This window comes from Podarcis vaucheri (assembly GCF_965113315.1).
Source record: "Podarcis vaucheri genome assembly, chromosome: 13".
Classification (NCBI taxonomy): Eukaryota; Metazoa; Chordata; class Lepidosauria; order Squamata; family Lacertidae; genus Podarcis; species Podarcis vaucheri.
In genome coordinates this window covers 296374-318192 of record NC_138751.1, presented here as the reverse complement: position 1 = coordinate 318192, position 21819 = coordinate 296374, and the positions used below count along the sequence as shown (strand labels likewise).

The 21819-nt window shown below is 53.5% G+C and overlaps 1 protein-coding gene across 1 annotated transcript; it reads left to right on the top strand.

Annotated features, from left to right (window-relative positions):
- Positions 1 to 957: 957 nt before the first annotated feature.
- On the top strand, positions 958 to 20105 carry LOC309518070 (transmembrane protein 176B-like). Its single transcript, XM_082197888.1, has 7 exons — positions 958 to 1120; positions 2629 to 2909; positions 15559 to 15666; positions 16655 to 16708; positions 17827 to 18036; positions 18191 to 18301; positions 19816 to 20105. Exons 2-7 carry the CDS (start codon positions 2670 to 2672, stop codon positions 19900 to 19902), a joined length of 810 nt encoding a protein of 269 aa, XP_082054014.1. The 5' UTR covers positions 958 to 1120; positions 2629 to 2669; the 3' UTR covers positions 19903 to 20105.
- Positions 20106 to 21819: the final 1714 nt, after the last annotated feature.

Here is a 21819-nt window from a genome sequence, read left to right as displayed (position 1 = left end):
TCTGGGTTTTAGGGCCCATGCATGACATTTGGGCTACTGGGAGTTTAGGATCAGAGGTGTAAGTGACCAGCACACCTTTCTGAGGTATTGGAGGTGGGGGAGAGAGAGAGAGAGAGAGAGAGAGAGAGAGAGAGAGAGAGAGAGGTTCAGGTGGAGCTGAGCAGCGCTGGGGCTCAGGAGCTTTCAAAACGAAACATCCCCCGTCCCCTCAATGCCTCCTTGATCCCAGGGAAGCTCCCTGCTGGCCGATCGGATCCCCCTGGTGGGAACTTTCCAAGGGCTCTTTCTGGACAGCTGCTTTGCTCACAGGTAGAAAACCTTTGGACATGGAGGCTCAGCTCTGCTCTCTGGGATTCTGCTAGTGGACAGAGCTCTTCTCTGCCACATTTTCCAAACTCTATCTGCTGCTAGGGAGCCCAAGGGTGGCAAGCTTGCTGAGAAAGGAGACGAACTGGGAACGCAATAAGTCAGAGGAACGACTCCTTGATCCTGCAGAGGAAGCCCACCTGGTGCTCTGTGGACACTGCAGATACGGTGACTGGGGACAGTGGGAGCAGCAGCCCAACGAGGTCTTGAGGGACTGTTTAGGAGCCATAAGAAGCCAAGCAGAGCTCTGCAGCAGCAGGATCAAGGCAAACCGTCCAGCATCTTCTCCTTCTGGTGCCCCAATGGGAGAGAGCCCACAAGCGGGACCCGGGTGCAGGAGCACCGCTTTCCCCACTTGTGGCCACCAGCAGCTGGTCTCCAGAGGCCTGGCTCTTGCTGTTACAAACGCCCTTCTCCATTTCAATGTCCAGAGTAGTGGCTTGTTGACACCACCCTCCCAGGGCCCCAAGGACGGGTCTGGCAGGCCTTGTTCTCTTGGGTTCAGCAGGAGGACAAACGCTTTCCTCGCACGCTCAGCTCCAGAGCTTTCAAGGCTGGAAATTCCCTCTGAGGCAATTGTTGCAGGAAGAGGCTTATTTACTGGTTTTGCTGGCTGCTTCCTCCCACAGCATCTGCGCAGAAGAGGAGCACCTCGGAGCAGCGCAGCCTCAGCCGCTGGCATCGCCAACACCCAGGAGTCTCTCTGGGCCACCGCCTGCAGCCAGCCCAGCGTGTGTCCGCATTTCTGCTGAGGGTGAGTGTCCCCCGGGGTTTGGTTCTCTGAGAATCCCACCAGAATGACGGTGGATCCAAACAGGAAATGTGGCTCGTCGTACCTCAGGCATCACAACGGTGCCCACAGAATGCCATGGAGCCATAGCCCTGGCTAAGGGCTGGGTGGGTCTTGGGGTTCCTTGCAAGTCCACAATTCTTGGCTTCCACAATATTATCCTCTTGACCCTGCCTATAGGGCAGAGTCACACCATACATATTGGGCTGATAAGAAGTGGTGGCTTCTTCAGGGCATTTTTTTTTAAGCTGAGGTTTTAGCTTGTGTTTGCCATTGTGAGCACTGAGCCAGCAAGCAAATCCCTTATGTGTGATGGAGAGCAAGACAGTTTAGGCAGTACCAGCCTGATGTATCTTGCAGGGAATCATTCGGCTGAATTCTCATAAGCTCACTTCCCAGAGCCAGTGGGCTGCAGTGGTTAAAGCTTTGGCATAGGACCCGGGTGAGACTTGGGTTCGAATTCTCTCTCAGCCGTGAAGCTCACTGGGTGTAATCTTAGGCCAGTTATTGCCCATCAGCCTCACATACCTCACCACGAGTTTCAAATGTTTGTGGAAACAGTCTTAAAATAGTGTTATGCGTTTGGGACAGAAGTAGGCTGTTTGTGAGCTCCTTCTACCCTTTGGATCCAGCAAGTGTTGAAATATAAGGCCCCTCCCTCAACTCACAAGGTAGTAAGAAGGATCGATCAGGGTTGAAGGTGGAAGTGATGTGACCTAGAGGTCAAGCAGCAAGCAACAATTGAGAGAAATGTTGGATTTCTGTTTGAATCCACAGCTGTGGCTTTGGAGGAAAAGACCTTTTTTAAAAGGGGGGGGGTGCTATGAGCCCCTCCATCATAGGCTCAGGTTGTTTGTTGTTGACATCTGTCTGTCTCAAGAGACAACAGAGTGCACCTCTGGGGGCGAAATACAACCAGTGCATTAGCAGCCCTGAAGGGACCTCCCCGGGGCACAAGTCTGGGCAGCGTGTCTGGAGGTCCTGGGCTGCCCAGATGTCAAGACCCCCCTCTCAGCCTCACCGATGGGCTCCAAAGGAAAGCAGAGCAGTATGTTTGGCACCAGCTTAGCTGCAGGAGTTGCCAGAAGGAGGCATTTGGGGCACTATCCAACCATCTTGGGAACTCCATCGGGATTTGTGGAGGATTTACTCCTTAGCCTTGTCTTCTCCCAGAGATATCCCTCAAGGCAGCAGAGGTTTAAGATCAGTTTTCCTTCTCCCAGATGGCACACCTAACCAGGTGGTTAAGCCCCATCTGCCCCTTCAGGTTGTATATATGTGTAAGTAAACCATATATCATAAAGACACCACAGTCTCCGCTGCGCCTCATTTCCAAAGGAAACATGAACCCTGGGGAAGCCCCAGAACCCATGGAGTCTCACAGCACACGGAGATTGGAGTGGCGTGCAGCCAGAGTTACCAGTAAATGTTGCAATATACCAAGTAACACGTTGCTCTGCGTGTCCCTCCAGGTGCATCTTGCTGTCACCTGTACTGACTGGAAGAGGCCAAGATGTCGACTGGCTTGCTCACGCTGAACGAGCAAAAGGTTCCTGCGGAGATCTCAGACAAGAATGTCATCAACATCACCATCAACCAGGAGTCTTCTCTCTCTTACCTGTTCAAGGCTGTGGGGCAGTGCTGGGCAAGGCAGCAGGAGCCCACACAGAAGACCCAGCAGTCTCCAGCCTCTGCCCCCACAACAGCCCGCCATTTCTCGCTCCATTGCAATGGGGAGCAGAAAGTTTTGGGGGTAAGTGTGTGTGTGTGTACTAACTGGCTACACAATCTGATGGACACTCACTAGGGAGCAGGGCCATTAAATGAAGGGGCTCACTTCCAAGGAAGCATGTGCAGGATTGGGCCACATGCCCTGAAGGCCAATCCCACAAGAACAGAATTCAGGACAAGCAATTGTGTTTGCAGAATGTAAAGGTTGGAGAAAGTTTAAAGGGTCTGCCTTAAGCGGAGTTCCCTGAAGGAGCGCCAATAGACACAGGCTTCAAGGGAAGAATTAGGCTTTTAAGGAACGTGGATGGCACTGTGGGTTAAACCACAGAGCCTAGGACTCGCTGATCAGAAGGTCGGCGGTTCTAATCCCCACGATGGGGTTAGCTCCTGTTGCTCGGTCCCTGCTCCTGCCCACCTAGCAGTTCGAAAACACGTCAAAGTGCAAGTAGAGAAATAGGTACCACTCTAGTGGGAAGATAAACGGCATTTCTGTGTGCTGCTCTGGTTCACCAGAAGCGGCTTAGTCATGATGGCCACATGACCTGGAAGCTGTACGCCGGCTCCCTCGGCCAATAAAGTGAGATGAGCGCCGCAACCCCAGAGTCGGTCACAACTGGACCTAATGGTCATGGGTCCCTTTACCTTTACCTATGTAGGATCAGCTTCCCAGAATATCAGAGAGGCTACCTTTGATGATGCCCGTCCAACTACACAGTCAATGAAGACCTGACCAGACAAGTGCAGCAATGCTTTCCCATCGCGGCTGCACAGTTACAACATGTTGTCATTCTTAAACCACTCAGAGACCCTTTGTTTCTTCTGACTGGCCCACCCCAACCTCCTCACTGTAATAACATCTACAAATACACAGCCATCTTCGAGTGTCTTTCCTCATTGTCTTCTGAGCAATTGCTCCTCATATACCCACATAGCCTGAAGGTGCTGCTGTGCAATGCCAGGTCAATGATTCATAAGACCACTGCCATCCATGACTTGATCATGGATGGAGGACTTGACCTGGCATGTGTAACAGAGACTTGGTTGGATGAAGCAGATGGGCCTGTCCTTGCCGCTGCTTGTCCACCAGGTTTCTCTTACGCACAGCAACCCAGGTCATGTGGGCGGGGAGGGGGGGTTGCAGTGATTTTTAGGAAGTCATTAGTTTGCACCAGGCGTCCTATTGGGAAGACCCAGTTCTCTGAGTGCATGTTCTGGAAGTTGGGCAATAGGGGCAGTACAGGATTCCTTTTGGTGTACCGACCTCCCCGCTGCACCAAGGATTCCCTGCCCGAGCTGCTTCAGGTCGTGGCGGATGTTCTCCTGGAGACACCTAGCTTGGTCGTCCTAGGGGATTTTAACATCCATGCCGACACGACCTTACAAGGGGCCGCTCGGGACTTCGTGGAAAGCATGGCCTCCATGGGGCTGTCCCTGAATAAGTCTGGCCCAACCCATAGCCGCGGACATGCCTTGGACCTGGTGTTTACCTCTATGGATGTTGGTGATCTGACACTAAGTAAAAGCGAAACGAAAGAAGTGCCATGGTCAGATCACTTCCTGGTGCAACTGGACTTCTCTGCGACCCATCCCCTCTGCAGGGAGGTGGGACCAATCCGGATGGTCCGCCCCCGCCACTTAATGGATCCAAATGGTTTCCAGAGAGTGGTAGGGGATGCTTTATCCCATGTTGATGGCCTTTCAGCTGATTCCCTGGTGGCCCGCTGGAATGTGGAGTTAACCAGGGCTATTGACTGGCTCCGAAGCGCCCTCTCCGATTGCATGGAGCCCGGACAGCCCCGTGGTTTTCCACGGATCTGAGGGCAATGAAACAATCGTTGAGACGGCTAGAGCGCCGGTGGCGGATGACCCATTCTGAAGCTGACCGGACACAGGTTAGAGCTCAGTGTCGAGCCTACCAAGTGGCGACAGCGACGGTGAAGAAGACTTTCTTTGCCGCCTCTATTGCATCTGCAGAAAACAGCAGCAGGAGACTTTTTCAGGTGGTTCACAATTTAGCGGAACCACCTGTTACATCGGGGCCCAGTACGGGCCACATGATCTCCTGCAATGATTTTGCAAAGTTTTTTGCAGATAAAATCGCTCAGATTCGTGAAGAAGTAGACTCCACCGTGGGAGCACGGCCGGGGCGGGAGAGTGCTAGAGTTCTGTCTAGTCAAGTTGCATGGGATCAATTCCAATCTGTTACCTCCGAGGATGTGGACAGGCTGCTTGGACGAGTGAAACCAACCACCTGTCTCCTTGATCCTTGCCCATCCTGGCTTATAAAAGCTAGCCGGGAAGGACTGGGCGATGGGCTTCGTGGGGTGGTGAATGCTTCCCTCCGTGAGGGAGCCTTCCCAGACTCGCTGAAAGAGGCGGTTATTAAACCGCTTCTTAAAAAACCATCTTTAGATGCGGCCACGATGGCCAACTATCGCCCAGTCTCAAATCTTCCATTCTTGGGCAAGGTGATTGAGCGAGTGGTTGCTGAACAACTCCAGGCACGCCTGGAAGAAGCGGACCATTTGGATCCCTTCCAGTCGGGATTCAGGCCTCATCATGGGACTGAAACTGCCTTGGTCGCACTGGTTGATGATCTCCGGCGGGCTAGGGACAAAGGTGAGAGCTGTTTCCTAGTTCTGCTGGATCTCTCAGCGGCGTTTGATACCATCGACCATAACATCCTTCTGGACCGTCTTGAGGGGCTGGGAGCTGGGGGCACTGTCATATAGTGGTTCCGCTCCTTCCTCCTGGGCCGTGTTCAGAAAGTGGTGGTGGGGGATGAGTGTTCAGACCCCTGGGCTCTCACTTGTGGGGTACCTCAGGGTTCTGTCCTCTCCCCCATGCTTTTCAACATTTACATGCAGCCACTGGGAGAGATCATCAGGAGGTTTGGGCTGGGTGTTCATCAGTATGCGGATGATACCCAGCTCTACCTCTCTTTTAAATCAGAACCAGTGAAGGCGGTGAAGGTCCAGTGAGAGTGTCTGGAGGCGGTTGGAGGATGGATGGTGGCAAACAGATTGAGATTGAATCCTGACAAGACAGAAGTACTGTTTCTGGGGGACAGGAGGCGGGCAGGTGTGGGGGATTCCCTGGTCCTGAATGGGGTAACCGTGCCCCTGAAGGACCAGGTGCGCAGCCTGGGAGTCATTTTGGACTCACAGCTGTCCATGGAGGCACAGGTTAAATCCGTGTCCAGGGCAGCTGTGTACCAGCTCCATCTGGTACGTAGGCTGAGACCCTATCTGCCCGCGGACTGCGTTGCCAGAGTGGTGCATGCTCTGGTTATCTCCCGCTTGGACTACTGCCATGCGCTCTACGTGGGGCTACCTTTGAAGGTGACCCGGAAACTACAACTAATCCAGAATGCAGCAGCCAGACTGGTGACTGGGAATGGCCGCCGAGACCATATAACACCGGTCTTGAGAGACCTACATTGGCTCCCAGTACGTTTCCGAGCACAATTCAAAGTGTTGGTGCTGACCTTTAAAGCCCTAAACGGCCTCGGTCCAGTATACCTGAAGGAGCGTCTCCACCCCCATCGTTCTACCCGGACACTGAGGTCCAGCTCCGAGGGCCTTCTGGCGGTTCCCTCACTGCGAGAAGCCAAGTTACAGGGAACCAGGCAGAGGGCCTTCTCGGTAGTGGCGCCCTCCCTGTGGAACGCCCTCCCACCAGATGTCAAAGAGAACAACAACTACCAGACTTTTAGAAGACATCTGTCAGGGGTTCAGGAGCAGAGGCGAGGGCAAGGGAGGAAACAGAGAGCGAGGGGGAGGAGGCAGAAGAAAGGATGAGTGATGACGACGACCCGAGATCTCCGAGTCTTTCCAGTGAATCAGAAGATTCACAAAAAGGAGCACCAGTGGCCAGGGCAAGGGGGGAGACTAGGGGGACACCCCAGGAAGAAAGAGCCAGAGGGGACTCAGAGGGGAGCAGTTGGAGATCGGGACCTACGTCACCGCCAGAGAGTAGGGAAGAGGAAGAGCGCCTGGGAACTAGCGCTGGCAGCTCACAACAGGAGGGAGGGCACGAGTCAGGAGTGGCCACACCTTCATCGGGGAGCGAAGTGACGGTTAGACGGAAAGTGGAAGGTTGGGCGCGCGCGCCAAGTTCAAATGCACAGGAAGGTGGCGCAGTAGGCAGCCCGGAAAGGGAGCCAGGTCCTAAAGCCCGGCGCAAGGAGACAGGAGAGTCAGGGGGGTCAGCGTCAGAAGAATCCCGGAAGGAAGAGACCCAGGGGGGCAGAGGGACCCAGAGGAGAACTGTCAGGCGGAAAAGGTGGAGCAGGGCTAGGATATTAAGTTGGTGCGCAAGGGGCGGAGACTCAGACGGAGCTTCGCCGATCTAAGCATAAGACGTAGGGTTGCACGCAGCAGCTTGAGAATGGAGACTGTAACTCAATAAAGACTTTTATTTAACGATCGCTGGCTAGCGTGATCCTCTGTGAGCTAGGATCTGGAAGTAACCCTGACAGTAAGCTCCGTCTCATCAAATTGTGGGCATCCACGGCCTCGCAGAGAGGAGGGAAAGCGGGTGCCTACAAGAGAGCTCACGAACGGCAGACAATATGACGGCCGAACAGCAAATAACGGAACTCAGAGAAGCAGTTTCACGACTGAATGCCGAGGCGCTGGCGTCCAGGAAGAGAGAGGAGGAAGCAGCTGCCGCCTACAGGGATCTCCAGGTCAGGTTGGACGTGCTTACGAAGCAAGGGCAACAGACACCCAAATCAGAGGGGATTGGGTTGGGGAGACGCACAGGCGGTCTGGTCTCGCACTTCGATGGGAATTTGCAACAGTACCCCAACTTTAGAGCAGATGTAATGTGTGCACTGCAACTACTGCACAAAGACTTTAGAGATGAACAAGAGAAAGTGGGGTTCATCATGTCCCATTTGCATGGAGACGCAAAAGCATGGATGCGCAATTTGTGGAGAGATAAGGATCCTGCGCTCCAAAATGCGGACGCCTTTATTAAAGCGATGGATGGCTGTTTTTTATCAAGCATTGACGTGGATCTTGCCCGAAAGGAGGTGCATGGACTAAGGCAAGGGAGGGCCAGCGTAAGGCAGTATCATGCCCGCTTTTTCGCTTTGGTCAGTGCCCTGGAATGGGACAGAGATTCGGCTCCTGTCAGAGACCTTTTTTGGGAGGGCTTGCACAACTCGGTGAAAGATGAGATTGCGAGGGGGGAGAGACCCCGGACCACGCAGGAGATCGTTCAGAGGGCGCTGGCGGTGGGGGTGCGGCTGGAAGAACGTCCGTGGAGCAGGGACGAAGGGCGCAGCGGGCGCGAACCAGCCAGGGGCTCCTCCTTCCTTCCCAGAGAAGCAGCGTGTGTGCAATCCACGCCTCCAACAGGGGGAGGGGTGGAACTGATGGAGGTTGGGAGTGCAAGGGCTCAGTCAGCAGCCAGAGCCCTAGCACCGGCAACAGTGAAAGCGAAGCCTCCTAGAGGGAACAGGAAGTGTTACATCTGTGAGGATCCAGGGCATATGGCGAAAGAGTGTCCCCGGAGGCTCCACAAGCACACTGCAGCCTCAGCAATGGTGACTGCAGCAACGCAGCACGGAGAACCACAGCAGGGAAACGACGATGTCTGGCTGGAGGAAGAGGCACTGGGGCCCAGCCAGACGTGTCAGTGAAGCAGTCCCCAGAGATTTTACCGCCCATGGACCCCCTCCCGCCCAAGCCAGTAGTGAGGCTCACCGCATCGCTCCAGCTACCCAATGGAATCACCATGGACGTGCCAATCACCGTCGACTCGGGAAGCAATGCAGACTTCATAGGGCAGGACTTTGTCGACCGGCACGCTATACAGTTGCTGCCTGCCACGCTGCCCCTGCAGGTTGTCACGGTGGATGGCAGGGAGCTGCTAGGGGGGCAAGTGGTGAAGCAGACGCCACCTATGGTGCTGCGGCTTGGAAATCACAGGGAAATCATCAGCTTCAACGTCACTCAACTGTCGGACACGCCTATTGTATTGGGCATGAGTTGGCTGGACAAGCACAGCCCGGCGCTGGCTTGGTACCAGAGGCAGCTGACCTTCGGCTCTTCCTTTTGTGCTGAACACTGCATCATGCCCCAGCAGGAAGGGGAGCAAGAGGAGTCACAGCTGCTGCTAGGCACGCTGCAAGCGATTCCCCACAAGTACGCAGAATTTTTGGAGGTTTTCTGCGAGAAGGAGGCAGACAAGCTACCCCCCCACAGACCATATGACTGCAAAATTGACCTGCTGCTGGGGGCGGCGCTGCCCAAAGGGAAGCTGTATTCCATGTCTGAAGACGAACTGCAGGAACTCAAAGAGTTCATAGATCATAATTTGGAGCGCGGTTTCATCCGAGAGTCCCAGGCGGCGGGGGGCAGTCCTGTATTCTTTGTGAAGAAGCGAGACACGCCCCAAAAAAGACTCGTAGTGGACTACCGCATTTTGAACAGTGTGACCAAGCCATCGGACTTCCCCATGCCCCGAATCGACGACCTCCTCGCAAAAGTACGCAAGGGCAGCGTGTTCACCAAGTTGGACCTGCGAGGGGCGTACAACCTCATTCGCATGCGGGAAGGAGATGAGTGGAAGACAGCCATGTTCACGCCCCTGGGCACCTACGAATATAGAGTTATGCCTTTTGGATTGCAAAATGGCTCCCACGTTTTTCAAGCTTTCATGCATCACGTGTTGGCGGGGCTCCTCTACAAGACGTGCGTCTGTTTCTTGGATGACATCCTGATCTTTTCGGAATCGCAGCAGGAGCATGACAGACACGTCAGGGAAGTGCTGAGCAGGCTACAGCAACATAGGTTTTACGCCAAGCTGGAGAAGTGCCAGTTCGACGTGACGGAGGTGGATTTCCTGGGCTACAAGTTGTCTGACAAGGGGCTCGCCATGGACAGCGCCAAGGTTCGAGTGGTGTTGGATTGGAAAAGCCCACGCAACCGGAAGGAGGTCCAACGGTTTGTCGGCTTCGCGAACTTCTATCGCAAGTTCATCAAAGGCTTCGCTATGCAGACAGCGGCCATCACGGACACGCTCAGTTCCAAGAAAAAGAAGTTCATCTGGACAGCGCAGGCGGAGCAGTCCTTTCAGGCACTCAAGCGTCTTTTCGCGTCGGAGGAACAGCTGCTTCATGTCGACCCCAGCAGGCCGATGAGAGTTGAAACAGACGCCTCGGACAGGGCCGTCGGAGCAGTCCTGCTGCAGAAGGACCCGCAGGGGATTTGGAGGCCCGGAGCGTTTTACTCCAGGAAGCTCAGCAAGTCCGAACAGAACTACACCATCTGGGACAGGGAGTTGCTGGCTATTCATGCAGCGTTCAAAGCATGGAGGCACTTCCTGATTGGAGCCAAGCACACGGTGCAGGTCTGCACGGACCACAAGAATCTGGAGCACTGGCGCACGGCACAGTTCCTGAACCAGAGGCAGATACGTTGGGCTGAGTTCTTTGCGAACTTCGACTTCCGAATAGAGTATGTCCCGGGGGACACCAACATCATGGCAGACGCGCTCTCCCGTAAGCCACAGTATCTGGAGGACGCCACGCCAGCGGCCGCCATGCACATCTTCGCACCAACAGTGTGGGCGTGCGCTGCGGCGACAGTGGACCTGGAGGCGGTGCGACGAGCGTTGCAGAATGACTCCTTCGCGCAAGCAAAGATGGCAGAGATGCAAAGGGGCACGGCAGCGACTGACGGGTTCCAGCTGAGAGATGGATTGCTCATCCGCAAAGGGGCCATCTACGTGCCGGGAGACGAACTTCGTGCCAAGGTACTGCAGCAGCTGCACGACGCGCCCACTGCCGGGCACTTTGGCAAGGAGAAGACGGTGGAATTAGTCGCCAGGGATTTCTGGTGGCCCGGAATGAGAGGGGAGGTCGCGGACTACGTGGCGAGGTGCGACACCTGCCAGAGGGCCAAACCAGTGCACAGACCGCCGGCCGGACTGTTGGAACCGCTGCAAACTCCGGTCGAGCCATGGGAGAGAGTCGCCCTGGACTTCGTCACGGATCTGCCCAGCTCGAGGGGCAAGACGGCCGTGCTGGTGGTGGTGGACTTGTTCTCCAAGATGGCACATTTCATCCCGTGTGCGAAGGTGGCCACGGCGGAACAAACCGCCAAACTGTTCATAGACCACGTGTTCAAGGTTCACGGTCTGCCACGGTCTATTCTGTCCGACCGAGGGCGGCAGTTCATCTCGAACTTCTGGCAGAAGCTGATGGGCTTCCTAAACGTCAAGATCAACCTGGCGTCGGCGAGACACCCGCAGACCAACGGGCAAGCGGAGCGGGTCAATGCCATCATGCAGCAGTACCTGAGATGCTATGCGAATCAACAGCCTGCGACGTGGGTGGATTACCTGCCGCTCGCCGAGTTCGCCTACAACAACACGAAGCACGTGTCCACGGGGGTCACGCCGTTCTTCGCCAACAACGGGAGGCACCCCAGAACCTTCCCGGGACTGGAAAGACTGGTGGAGGGGGAGCCGCAGACAGCGGATGCGTTCGTGTCGGAGTTGCAGGAGGTCCACGATCAGCTGCGGCGGCACCTGGAGCTGGCCAAACACGCATACAAGGTGCAGGCAGACAAACACAGAAGAGTTGGCGAAGAGATCCATGTGGGAGACTGGGTCTGGCTAGCAGCCCACGCAGTGCCGGCCAGGTCGTTGGCCAAGAAGAAACTAGGGCATAAGCAACTGGGGCCCTACCAAGTCGAAGAGCAGGTCAACCCGGTGGCCTTCAGGCTGGCGCTTCCGGAGGGTTCCAGAATGCATCCGGTGTTCCACAGATCGGTGCTCACTCCCTACAAGGCACCGCACAGGTTTCAGGAACCCGGAACGACGCCAAGTCCGCTCCGAGAGGGAACCAGGCAACGGGGAATGGCACAGGAGGTGCGCCTCAACGAAGTCACGGAGATTTTGGACTCCAGATGGGGGGAAGAGGGGGTAGAATACCTTCTCGCTAAGGAGGGCACCCCGGCCAGTGCCAACAGCTGGGTGCCGGGCTACGCTTTAGATGAACCTCTGCTCAAGGAAGAGTTTCATGCCCTTTTCCCCCATAGGCCAATGCCAGCGGACTTTTTCGACGACTGGCTTTTCACGCCCACGCTTTCAGCCAGCACGTTCCGGGGGTTCGACTCGGATGAGGAACCGACACGAGACGCCCGTTCCCCGGAGGGGTCGCCCTCGGGATCTGCTTCAGAACCCTCGTATTGGTGGGATGATCGACCAGAGGAGCAGTGGCGCAGGAAGTGGCTGGAGGGTCCAGGACGAGCAACGCCTCCAGAAGGAAGCGAGGGAGAGACGGACATGGACGTTTTCGGGGACGACCAGGGTCTCGAGCACGGCGGCACAGAGATGGAAGCAGAGGTGACCGTCGTCGACGAGAGCAGGGAGGAAGAACCGGAAGACTTCGGATGGAGGCCCGCCACGGGAAGCGAACTGTACCCGACATTCGTCCCCTTGACACTGCAGCACCCAGTTCCCGCACCGGAAGGAGGGGAGGGGGGAAGAGGGGGCTTCGAGGGGGGGATGGATGTCAGGGGTTCAGGAGCAGAGGCGAGGGCAAGGGAGGAAACAGAGAGCGAGGGGGAGGAGGCAGAAGAAAGGATGAGTGATGACGACGACCCGAGATCTCCGAGTCTTTCCAGTGAATCAGAAGATTCACAAAAAGGAGCACCAGTGGCCAGGGCAAGGGGGGAGACTAGGGGGACACCCCAGGAAGAAAGAGCCAGAGGGGACTCAGAGGGGAGCAGTTGGAGATCGGGACCAACGTCACCGCCAGAGAGTAGGAAAGAGGAAGAGCGCCAGGGAGCAAGCGCTGGCAGCTCGCAACAGGAGGGAGGGCACGAGTCAGGAGTGGCCACACCTTCATCGGGGAGCGAAGTGACGGTTAGACGGAAAGTGGAAGGTTGGGCGCGCGCGCCAAGTTCAAATGCACAGGAAGGTGGCGCAGTAGGCAGCCCGGAAAGGGAGCCAGGTCCTAAAGCCCGGTGCAAGGAGACAGGAGAGTCAGGGGGGTCAGCGTCAGAAGAATCCCGGAAGGAAGAGACCCCGGGGGGCAGAGGGACCCAGAGGAGAACTGTCAGGCGGAAAAGGTGGAGCAGGGCTAGGATATTAAGTTGGTGCGCAAGGGGCGGAGACTCAGACGGAGCTTCGCCGATCTAAGCATAAGACGTAGGGTTGCACGCAGCAGCTCGAGAATGGAGACTGTAACTCAATAAAGACTTTTATTTAACGATCGCTGGCTAGCGTGATCCTCTGTGAGCTAGGATCTGGAAGTAACCCTGACAACATCTGAAGGCAGCCCTGTTTAGGGAAGCTTTTAATGTTTGATGTATCATAGTATTTTAATATTCTTTTGGAAGCCGTCTTATTATTATTATTATTATTATTATTATTATTATTATTATTATTATCATATTAGTCATCTCCCAATGTTTGCTTTCAGTTCTCTCTGTCGATACTTTTGTTCCCTTCTTGACCTGAGACTTAGTGCAATCACGATGCTTGGCTGATTGCCCAGTGCTTCGCTCTCCATCTCCACATCTACTTGCATTTCATTCCTTTTCATTGCTCTAAGAACTGTAAGAGAGCAAGGCTTGCACACACTTCTGCCTCTTCTATCAGGAAAGTGCATAATGTACACAGATTTCAGACTGCAAAGCTCTAACTGCGCAAAATGGATTCAGAGATGGAATAAAATGGGGAGATCCTCCTACATAAGTGGGTTTGCAGGAGGAGGTGGGAGTGAAAAGATCTACCAATGACATCTTGAGCACTGCAATTTCCCCCCTTTTCCTTCATCCCAGGTGTGCTGAGATAGGGATGGAGCCATGGGTGTGTGTGGTGGATTTCTTCCATCAACACAACATTGTGATGTTTGAGACAGCTTTACTTTGTTGAACAGCAGTAGTCAGTCGCTGAGGAACTCACAAAAGTGGAGTCCCCAGGCCTATAAATTATACAGGCTCACGAAGAGCAAGAGGTGACATGACAGAAGTCTTTTCTTTCAGAACATGCAGAATATAGTTCAACTTTTTTGAGTCCACACCTCCCTTGACCAAGTACATTCTTTCTGCCGCCCCTCTGTGGGGCTCAGGGGTCGCCTGCAGCCTCTCACCCTTTTTTGAACACCCGGCCTTGTGGAGTGTTTCCTCAGCCTCCTCTCCTGTCTCCTTGGGAGTCCTTCTGGCAGCCTCTGCTGCAGCAAACAGCTGTGCAAGCTTTTGGGAGGCGGAGACATCAGAGGAAGGGAAGGAGGCCAGAGGCCAGTGTTGCCCACGGCACTCCGGACCATCCTTCAAGGCACCCCAGGGTGCCATGGCACACTGAGTTAAACTATGGAACTATGGAACTAACACGCACACACGGAAAACCAAACTAAAGACTCGCAAACGCTCCTGGGGGGCATGGCAGACCCCCAGTACCTCCCAGCATCTCCTAGTGGGCTTGTCTCTGGAATAGCATGTCCCTTCACTCCCGAGTGCCCCTCTGCAACACTTCTCATACGAAAAGTGCACACCAGTCTTCTGGCATCACGCAGCAAGAAGATAGAGACATCCGTAGCTCTAAACTACGTTTTATTCACCATATATACAGAGAATCCATAATCACGTCTGCCCTCCAAACTCTGGCAGAAAACAGAAAGCATACAGCAAAAGCGAAAGTATAGTCTAATAACACTCTCAGACTGAAGAGATAGAACAGTCTTCCGTTCCCACACTCTTCTCAGACATCTCCTGTGATTTATACTAACCACACTAGCCACTCTGGGCGGCTTCCAACAAGGATTAAAAATACACCAAAATGTCAGACATTAAAAACTTCCCTAAACAGGGCTGCCTTCAAATGTCTTCTAAATGTCAGATAGTTGTTTATCTCTTTGATATCTGGTGGGAGGGTGTTCCACAGGGCGGGTGCCACCACCAAGAAGGCCCTCTGCCTGGTTCCCTGTAACTTGGCTTCTCGCAGGGAGGGAACCACCAGAAGGCCCTCGGAGCTGGACCTCAGTGGGGGTGGAGACGCTCCTTCAGATATACTGGACCGAGACCGTTTAGGGCTTTCAAGGTCAACACCAACACTTTGAATTGTGCTCGGAAACGTACTGGGAGCCAATGCAGATCTCTCTGGACCGGTGTTATGCGGTCCCGGCGGCCACTCCCAGTCACCAGTCTAGCTGCTGTGTTCTGGATTAATTGCAGTTTCCGGGTCACCTTCAAAGGTAGCCCCACATAGAGTGCATGGCAGTAGTCCATGTCGACAGAGCCACTTACTGTGTCTTGTATGTGTCACTGAGAGATGACACGATGGCCACCTCCGGATACCTCAAGGGCTGTCACATGGAAGATGGAAGAAGGTTGTTTTCTGCTGCTCGGGGGGCGGGGGGGGGGAGGACTCAACCCAAGGGCTTCAGGTTGCAAAAAAAGAGATTCTGACTAAACATCAGAAAATCCTTCCTGACAGTAAGAGCTGGAGGATGTGAGCTCTCTTTCATTGGAGGTTTCTAAGCAGAGGTTAGGTGGCTATTTGTCATGGATGCTTGAGTTCCAGCATTGCAAGGGTGGACTCGATGACCCCTGGGAGTCCCTTCCAACTCTGCCATGGCACAGTTCTATGAAACATGCATCTTGCTTCCTTTGTGAGAAAACCTTAACCTTGGTGGATTTGCCTTTCAGGGGGCCCAGATCCTGCTGGGAATTGTGGTCATCAGTCTTGGGCTGGTGAATGACTATGGACATTTATTCTACATACGGTCAGGAGCACCTTACTGGATGGGAGGTCTGGTGAGTCCTGGGCAGCTGCCATGCTTGGAAGTGAATTTCAGTTTATGAAGCACCTCATACATGTTCAGGGGTACTTTGCACACTTCAGCCTCACAACAAGCTCAAGCGATTGATCAGGTCAGGATTCTTCTTCCTGCACTGCAGCTGGGGCAACAAGGCTCCCTGAGGATTGTGGCTGATGAGAACCAACACCTTGCCATGAGCAAGAAGGGCACAAGTCAGCTATATAGGCACCAAACAGGCAGGTCCCTGCCCCAAGGAGTTTACAGTCTAAAACATCCAATAGTGAAAACAGCAGTAAGGTGGGGGGGTGAGAAAGAGAAATTGACAGAAAGGAGGGAGAAATGACCGATCTGAGCACATGCAGTTATGCCTCCCATGACGACACAAGGTCACCATCTACTGTGAAGCTCAGAAGAGCAAGGGCCATTATGATATGGTAGGTGGTGGGTGGGCAGGAGCAGAAATAAGCCTGGATTCTTGACCACTGGGCATGCTGGCTGCTGCGAGTAAGGAGTCCAGTGGCACCTGCAGCAGCCCCAGCTATCTCCCAGTCCTCCACTAGGCAGACAGCTGGTCCTCCATGTGGCCTTTATTTCCTATCCCAGACCTACTTCCAGGTTTACAGAGACCCAAGAGACCGCTGGCTGGATTCTGGTAGCAAGAGCTGTTTGACAGTGTTTGACAGGACTCCTTGGGAGGTGGTGGACTCTCCTTCCGTGGAGCTTCTTAAGCAGATGTGGGGTGGCTGTCCTTCAAGGATCCTTGAGCTGAGATTCCAGCATTGCAGAGGGGGTTGGACTGGATGACCCTTGAGGTCCCTTCCAGCTCTACAGTTCTGTGACTCAGTGCCCTGGCCACTGAAGCAGCTGAGGAAGATCCACTCAGAAGTGGGGCAGGCCACTTCTGGTGGTTCCAGGAGCAGCAGGAGTTGGGCATCTCCCTACCCTCTGCCCCTTCATTCACTCTGACCTTTTCTCCTTCACAGGTTATGCTCTCTGGTGCCTTGTCCATCATGGGCGAGAGGCGCGCTGGCTTCTGGGTAAGTGTGGCAGGTTCCAGGAAAAACCTGCTGTCAGGGGTTCAGGAGCAGAGGCGAGGGCAAGGGAGGAAACAGAGAGCGAGGGGGAGGAGGCAGAAGAAAGGATGAGTGACGACGACGACCCGAGATCTCCGAGTCTGTCCAGTGAATCAGAAGATTCACAAAGAGGAGCACCAGTGGCAAGGGCAAGGGGAAGGGGGGAGACTAGGGGGACACCCCAGGAAGAAAGAGCCAGAGGGGACTCAGAGGGGAGCAGTTGGTGATCGGGACCTACGTCACCGCCAGAGAGTAGGGAAGAGGAAGAGCGCCTGGGAACTAGCGCTGGCAGCTCACAACAGGAGGGAGGGCACGAGTCAGGAGTGGCCACACCTTCATCGGGGAGCGAAGTGACGGTTAGACGGAAAGTGGAAGGTTGGGCGCGCGCGCCAAGTTCAAATGCACAGGAAGGTGGCGCAGTAGGCAGCCCGGAAAGAGAGCCAGGTCCTAAAGCCCGGCGCAAGGAGACAGGGGAGTCAGGGGGGTCAGCGTCAGAAGAATCCCGGAAGGGAGAGACCCAGGGGGGCAGAGGGACCCAGAGGAGAACTGTCAGGCGGAAAAGGTGGAGCAGGGCTAGGATATTAAGTTGGTGCGCAAGGGGCGGAGACTCAGAAGGAGCTTCGCCGACCTAAGCATAAGGCGTAGGGTTGCACGCAGCAGCTCAAGAATGGAGACTGTAACTCAATAAAGACTTTTAATCAACAACCGCTGGCTAGCGTGATCCTCTGTGAGCTAGGATCTGGAAGTAACCCTGACACCTGCGTTGCCTGCTTTTGATCTCAAAGATCCCTGGGTCAGGCATTCTTTAGCTGTGTGATTCCTGCATTTCAGGGGGTTGGACTAGATGACCCTTGGAACCCCTTCCAACTCTACAGTTCTGTGATTATACGAGGTTTCAGCTTACGTGTAAGGGAAAAAGGGAAGTGACTGGTAGACCTATGCTGAGAAATGGAGGCTTAGCCTCTCCCCCACCTCCAGTCCCCCAAAAGCTGAAAGCTTGAGCAGCTTTGCCCCGTGTCCCAGCCCTACCCAAGGTTGTCTGCTGGACTCCAGGCAGCTCACCTGACATTTTCTGGAACCAGGTCCACGTGGCCACCATCTTCCATTTGGCCAGTGTTGTGGCCGGAATTGTGGCTCTGACGAAAGGCATCGCCTGGATTCCAAACCTTGACCAGACCTTCTCCTGGAGAAAGGGTGTGTGCCAGACCAGATGGGGACCTTCTCCAACCAGGCCCAGCCCAGGCTATGACTGGAGACAGAGAGACTGCGAGCGAGTCTTATGGGATCTCATGGTGAGCAGAGTCCCATTGTGGATCAGGCGCTTGCCCTGTTACAAGATTGGGGGGCCAGAGCACAGCAGCCTCCCCTAAACCTGCTGCGCCCTCCCGCAGTTTGGAACAACGGCCTGAATGTGGTATTTTCCTCTGTTTCTCCTTTCCTCCCCAGGGCGTCGCCTTTGCTGTGAGGGTCTTGCTGCTCATTTTCTCCGTTGCTGCCCTGGCGATTGCTCTCTTCTGCCTTGCATACAGCCTCCGCATTCTCTGCTGCACCCGGAAGGTAGCTGGAAGGGACTGGGGGGCTGGAGGGTGCCCCCCCACCCCGAGGGAGTCCATTCCACTGTTGAACAGCTCTTACTGTCACAAAGTTCTTCCTGATGTTTAGCTGGAATCTCCTTTCTTGTAATTTCAATCCACTGACTGAGGTCCAAATCTCTGGGAGCAGCCAAAAACAGTCTTGCTCCATCTTCCACGGAAGAGCCCTTCAGATATCTGAAGAAGACTCTCATGTCTCCTCCTTCGAGCAAACAAAGTCCCAAACCCCGAGTTCTGAATCCATCTCTCTCCCTACTCCATAACAAGGGCAAAAATGGGTGCTAGCAAAGACTGGATTTGATGCAGGAAAGGGGGCGGAATAGGAATAGAGACTGGGAGATGCCAATAGCATAGCTACCTTTTAAAAAGAAGCAGAACAGTTTGCACTCTCAGAAACCTAAATGAAATAGTCTGCAAAAAGCATGTCACACTTCCTTCCAGAATTTAGCCTCACCTGTGATGTTCAGTAGAGCTAGGGAATAACCTTGCCTATTGTTGTTTTATAACCTTGGGTAATTGGGGGGAGTGAGAAGAGAGCTGAAATGGGCAAAGCAGCGGCAGGCCAAGTGCAGTCTCGGATTGCTTTGAGAAAGCCCTGGAGAGGAGGGAAGGGGGGGGGCTGTGGGGAGCTGGGAGCGTTCATTCTCAGCAACTGATTCTTGGGGCAAGACCTGCTGGGTATTTGCAGATTAGTTGCGCTTCAGAAGGCACGCTGGGGAGACCACACATTACAAGGAATGCAAAAATAACTTTTGCTAGGTTTTAATAACAAAAACAAAAACTCCTTTTACAATATATCAACAAGCACGACCCATCCACCAGGGTACCGAGAGAGCCAGGTGCTGCTCTTTATATACTATACCCAACAGCTTAATTACCACAACTTAACAGCACCTGCTATACTGATTCACAGCTGTAAAACTAGGTCAGGTTACTTGCTCTGGCCCTTAAAGAAATTCACATCTTGTGGAACAGTAATGAAGAGTGAGCTCCAACTTTGACTGCTTGGTTGAAAGAGCCGTCGCATGAGAGATGGAGCAGGCTTGTTTTCTGCCCAACGGATTCAAGTGGCAAAGAAGGAGATTCTGATGGGAAGAGCTGCTCAACACTTGAATGGATTCCCTCAGACTAGATGACCCCTGGTGGTCCCTTCTGGGATTCTCTGGCATGGGCCTGGGCCCACCTGCAGAGGGGGCAGAGCTTTGATACCTGGGATGTGACTCAGGGGCAAAGACGCCTCTGGGGGTTTGGGCTCCTGGCACCTTCCAACGCCCCCGGAAAACGAAAGGAGAAGGGGGGACAAACCTGTTAGGGAGGGGGCAGCCTTCCTGCTTGTGGTGCCTCACCTGTTGCTGTGGAATGGAGGAGGGAGGTGGATTTGGAGAGTTGGGAGTTTCATTCTCTCAGCCACGGGACTTTTCTCTCCTTCCCCCAAACTGCCCCCTCACACTTCTTTCTCCTCTCCCCCTTGCGTTGCAGGCAAGCAGTGCAGACTCTGGTGCGGTCGGGGACCCGGATGTGGCCCCTCTTGATCAGGATGAGGCCATTATTGAGAACATAGCCTGAGTGGGGTGGTGCTGGCCCTTCAGGGCGAAGGAGCTGTGCTGCAGCCTTCAAGGGGAATGTCACACTATGCTTGCCTTCTGCTTCACCCGACTTAGCCCAGCGGATTGTGACCCAGTGCTTGCTAAGACCTTTCTCCTGGGGAGTGGGGGGGGGTGTTAAAAGCTCCTCCTGCATCTCAACCTATTAAAGCAGCGATGTTGCAATTCTGTTTGAGGGTGGTTGGTTTTCTCATCGACTTCCTGTTGGAATGTTCAGGGAGGCAGGAGAGGAAATCTTGTTTATTAATATGCTTCCTAACTTCTGATAGCAAGTTCTATAACTTAGCAGAGTTTTACATTCCCCTTTTAAATGCACAGCGGATAGCTGGTTGCAGGCTCGTGTCAGCCTCTTACTATTAGGTTCCTGGTAAATTCCCTTATATTCCTCTTAAAAGAACAAACACACCACAATCTTGTGTAAAGTATATAAGTTTACTCACTCATTCCGTTCACAGTTGGATCCCTGAAGGCAGACTTAGTTACAAAGTATATACCTGTAGATCTATCCCATATGGAGACAGTTCCAGTGTCCTCCGTTGGCTAAAAGCCAACAGAGCATTTCTAGCTAAAAGCTGCTCCAATGACGGAGGAAGTCAAAAGAGGGGGGGCTTCATGCCCTGTCCCTTTTGTTACCTGGACAGGTAAGGTCACGCACACCTCTAGTCACATGCAAAAGGAAATAAGCCCCAGCCAGGAGGAAACAGGAAGTTTTCTAGTGGCTGAACCAAACATCCTCTTGCATGCCCAGTCTAGGAAAACAAGGAATGTTGTACTTGACTGCTATTTATGTAGCACATCCCACACTTCCTGGGGACATGGAAAACCTGGGTCCTCGTGGTCATGGTGGAGGAGGGAGGAGGAGGGGAGGAGGAGTTTGGATTTGATACCCCGCCTTTCACTCCCCTTCAGGAGTCTCAAAGCGGCTAACAATCTCCTTTCCCTTCCTCCCCCACAACAAACACTCTGTGAGGTGAGTGGGGCTGAGAGACTTCACAGAAGTGTGACTTGCCCAAGGTCACCCAGCAGCTGCATGTGGAGGAGCGGAGACGCGAACCCGGTTCCCCAGATTACATGACTACCGCTCTTAACCACTACACCAAACTGGTGAAGAAGAGGCTTGGCCACCTTTCCCAATTGCTAACAGGATAAGGAAGCGCAATTTCAGTGCAGTGGGGAGGGGAGAGGCTGCCCCCCACAGCACCCTCCCTACATGCCACAGTCTCCAACACAGCCAGGAAAGGCACAGACCACGTGGCCTCATAAACAACAAAGTAAAAAAAAGCGTTGAAATCCTCAAGCAAGGCATGGTCTCCTGTACTGAGTGTCACCTGATGAAATAAAAGGACTTATAGGCCAGCCAAATCAAGGGAAAGCACCTGGCCCAGATGCGATAGGTTCCAAAGAACTCAGATTAAACCCTCTCTGGTGGACCCTTTTGTGGGCTAATCAGCAAAGGGTTGGATAAGACGGGATCCATGCCAGACACATGGGCAACAAGGGCAACCATAGTCCCAAAATATAATAATAATAATAATAATAATATTAATAATAATAGTAATATTAATAATATTAATAATAATAATAATTTATTTCTTCCTCAGCCACTCTGGGCAGCTTCCAGCAAAATATTAAAATACAGTGTTCTGTTAAACATTAAAAGCTTCCCTAAACAGGGCTGCCTTCAGATATCTTCTAAAAGTCTGGTAGTTGTTCTTCTCTTTGACATTTGGTAGGCGGGCATTGCTTTTTTAAAAAAAATAATAATTTTTATTAACCGGCCAATCAAATCAAATTAAATCACATCACATAAGTTCCGAATTACAAAGCCAAATTTTAAATTTTGTTGGGGGGACCCATATTTCAAGATCCGAAGGAGGAT